At 48.1% G+C, this 3,854-nt stretch overlaps 1 protein-coding gene across 2 annotated transcripts in view; it reads left to right on the top strand.

Annotated features, from left to right (window-relative positions):
* Positions 1-759: 759 nt before the first annotated feature.
* SLC24A4 (solute carrier family 24 member 4) overlaps positions 760-3,854 on the top strand; it is a 56,194-nt gene continuing 53,099 nt past the window's right edge. For both annotated transcript variants that reach the window (XM_019632922.1, XM_019632921.1), the window contains exon 1: positions 760-828. In XM_019632922.1, the coding sequence (XP_019488467.1) occupies positions 763-828 (66 nt within the window). In that variant the 5' untranslated portion in view covers positions 760-762. The remainder of the gene's footprint in view (positions 829-3,854) is intronic.

Here is a 3,854-nt window from a genome sequence, read left to right as displayed (position 1 = left end):
TAACCACCAGGAAACAGCAAGTGCAAAGGTCCTGAGGTAGGAATGTGCTTGATGCATCTGCAGAACAGCAAGGTCACTGGTGCAGGCAGAACAAAGCACGTGTGAGGTAGAAAATAGAGAATGTGAGGCTGGAGGGAGGGGGAAAAGCCAGGGCCCGCAAACAAGAGATGAGGTCTTATGCTAAGCTGTGGGCCAGAATTGGCCTTAGAATCCGGACTCTTTGTTCCACAAATCTCGCAATGTCAATGGCTTGTGTATTTTAACCTGTACCAACATCAAGTAGTGTCCCTGGAAAGGCCAGATCTCAAGTTGCCATTTGTTTTGGCAGGGGGCGGGCAGGTAATAAGGATATAGTGCCTTCATTAAAAATAAAGGGGAAATCGGGATGATGATTATTTTAAACTCTTAAAATGGTAACTTTAAATGCTTTCCTTTAGAAGTTATGTCTTACCTTCTGAGGGCATACTCAGAGCTGCTTCTTTAAGAAGAGAAGACAGAGCAAAAGGCCATGTGGCCTGAGTTAGTCCCCTCCACTGCTCAGCAAGTATTTCGCCTCTCCATGCCTCAGTTTCCCATTTGTCAGAGAGGACGCTAAGGGAGCAAGCCTCTACGGTGCTGGAATTTTCGTCCAGGCCTTGTGTCCATCTGTCCTGTGCCCCGGCAGGCTGGTTTGGGGCGTGATGGATGCTTGGCTGTGCGTCGTTGGCAGCGGGTGGCCTCGCTGACGCTCTCTGTCTCCCATCTCCCTCGCAGGCTCTGTACATGTTCTACGCCTTGGCCATAGTGTGCGATGAGTTCTTTGTTCCGTCTCTGGAGAAGATCTGTGAGGTATGTGAGGGACCTGGGGGGGNCCAGGCAGAGGAAGACTGGAGTGGGGGCACTCTGGCAGTGAAGATTGTCAGGTCAAGCACTTCGTGTCGCCACAGCAAAGCCTCACTCTGAAACCCCCAGGTTAGAGCTGGCGGGTGGCATCCTCTCCCAGACTTGGCAGGAGAAATTGCTTCACATCGGCTGTCGAGGCAGTTAAGCCAAACCTGGTTAGTGAGGGAGCGTTTGCAATAATCAGGTACAGCAGGCAGGTACCAGGTGGGGATCTGTGTCCCCAGGGAGGATGCTGAGCTGCACCAGCAGGGAACACCCTCCATCCCAACCTTTGCAGGCTGACATTTTCTCCTTTTTATTATTTTGTTAAGTTTTCACTTTCTTCTTTATCCCCATATACAAGACCCCAGTCTAGGTGTGCTCTGCCTTACTCTTGGCTTCTAGCCAAGGAAGGAAAACTACCTCTGTTTTCAGCACCTACTATGTGCAGACTGCTCAGGGCTTAGCCACGCTTCACCCTGTGAAATCTTCCAGCGGCTTGAGGACATGTTGCTGTGACACGTGCAGCTGGGGACATGGATTTAGGCACTTCTCTGCTACTTTACCCTGCTGCTGAGCATAGAGCAGGGACTGGCTGCTTTTGACCTGGGTCCCCTAAACAGTGGGTGACCAGGCAAAAGTACACAGCAGCTTTGCCCTATCCTCCCTTTGCCCCTCTCAGATGGAGCCATGTGGCTGCCTCCAGATGGGGAAAGGGGGCTGGGGACTCTGGGATGANCTAAATGTCAGGCAGGTGAAGCCTGTCTGCAGAGCACAGCAGAGCCACCGTGAGTCACACACCTCCTCTGGTCCTTGTACGAGCCCTGTGGGGAGGGCAGATACTGGGCTTGTTTCACACACACAGAGACAGGGTCTTAAGGATATCAGGTGACTTGCTCAGTGTCACAGTGAGTGGCCCCAGAGTCAAGGCAAGAATTCAGGTCTTTGGTGCCTTCTTTTCTCCTTGTATAAAATGGGAGTGATAGCATCTTTACCAGATGTGTAAGCGTGAGTGAATGTGGGAAGTGCATCAGACATTGCATGGCACGTCATAAGGGCTCTGTACGTGCTTGCTATCATGATTTCCGTGACGCCCCCTAAATTTACCACCTGGACGTAATTATAGTTTAAAACTTTGGTGCACTTCCCAAACTCCCCTCTGTTTTCAGATGGACCTTGATGACAAATGGTGGAGTTTAAGGAGCGATTCAAACAGGAATTATAGGTAAAAGTTGCTCCTCGCTCACAAGAGTAGGCAAACTACACCCTGCAGCCACTGCCCGTGTTTGTAAATAAAGCTTTATTGGGACACAGCCATTCCCATTCATTTCTGTATTATCGATGGCTGCTTTGCTTCCGTGGCAGAGCTGAGTAGTTGTGACAGAAACTACATGGCCCACAAAGCCAAAAATAGTAACTATCTGTCCCTTCGCAGAAGAAGTTTGCCGGCCCTATTGTACAGCATGGGGAAGTGAAGGTGGTCGCACTTAGCTCTTCCAGTTTGGATTCTGTTCGGTCCAGCTGCATAGCACATTTTCCTCCTGATGAGGTTCCTGACCACCCAGCACCATCTGCAGATAGATTTAAACCCAAACAAGCATGAGCCTTTGCAAGAGATAATTAAGAAAGTGAAAGCTGGGATTCGCACATAGATAGTAGCCACCAGCAAATAATGAATGAGTGAAATTCTAATTAACAGGATAAACCATTAGTGAAAATGAAGGTTAGAATGAAGATTATAGGCACANAGCACATTTTCCTCCTGATGAGGTTCCTGACCACCCAGCACCATCTGCAGATAGATTTAAACCCAAACAAGCATGAGCCTTTGCAAGAGATAATTAAGAAAGTGAAAGCTGGGATTCGCACATAGATAGTAGCCACCAGCAAATAATGAATGAGTGAAATTTTAATTAACAGGATAAACCATTAGTGAAAATGAAGGTTAGAATGAAAATTATAGGCAAATTTTGAAGGACAGGCTGGTATATGATCTGTAGTAGAGTTATCTTCCTAGTTTCTCTGGCTTTCCCATGCACCCTCCCCCCCCCAATCCCCTTCACTAAGAGGGTATGGATTTGGTGAATTAGTCCTAGAGCTCTGTCTTTCTGCCTCATAAGAGTCTTGGCATTGCTGAGGCAAATCCTTTTTTCTTGAACTTGAGAGCAGCTCAGGAATTTTGCAGGAAGCCTTCAGAGGTTACCAGACTATAGCCAAAGGGCCCTAATCCAGCCCACCTCCTGTTTTTATAGATAAAGTTTTATTGGAACTCAGCCACGCCCATTCCATGGCTGCTCTTCTACAGCAGCAGGGTTGTTGTGATAGAGGCTGTGTGGCCTGCAAAGCCTGAAATACTGTCCAACCCTTTAAGGAAAAGTCTGCTGAGCCCTTCTTCGGAGCAAGAGAAGGCTCCAGCTCTGATCTAAGAAGTTTCTCTGAACCCAGTCCAAGCGATGGGGATAGTAGCACCATCTTGACCCGCCTTTTCTCTCCAGTGTTTCAGAGGTGTCAAGGGAGCCAGAAGCTTTGCCTGGAAGATGATGTTGGGGGTACTTTCTAGGGGTATGAATTCAAGTCCGAATCCTGAGATTCGTAGCAGGGCCTCTCCCACTTTGTTCTCCCCCCTTTATCTGTACTCCTAGTATTTGTTTCCTTTTGCTTCCCCCCAAAAGGTAACCAAATCCAGGGATAGCCACGCCTGGACTCCAGTAGACACTTCGGGTGCCTTGGCCACAGCTGGTGTATCTTGTATTTTACTTAATCATAGTTAATTAATTGTGAAGATGTCAGATTATCACGCTGTTTTGGGTGAAGCAGCCCAGCCTTTCCCAGTTTTGTGCATAGCACATCCATATAGTTTTTTCTTGGAGGAAAAAAGTGGTTTGGCCCACAGCTTAGCATAAGACCTCATCTCTTGTTTGTGGGCCCTGGCTTTTCCCCTTCCTCCAACCTCACATTCTCTATTTTCTACCTCACACGTGCTTTGTTCTGCC

This window comes from Hipposideros armiger, unplaced genomic scaffold (assembly GCF_001890085.2).
Source record: "Hipposideros armiger isolate ML-2016 unplaced genomic scaffold, ASM189008v1 scaffold_1195, whole genome shotgun sequence".
NCBI lineage: Eukaryota > Metazoa > Chordata > Mammalia > Chiroptera > Hipposideridae > Hipposideros > Hipposideros armiger.
The sequence above is the reverse complement of the archived record's forward strand: the minus strand, read 5'-3'. Positions and strand labels throughout refer to the sequence as shown.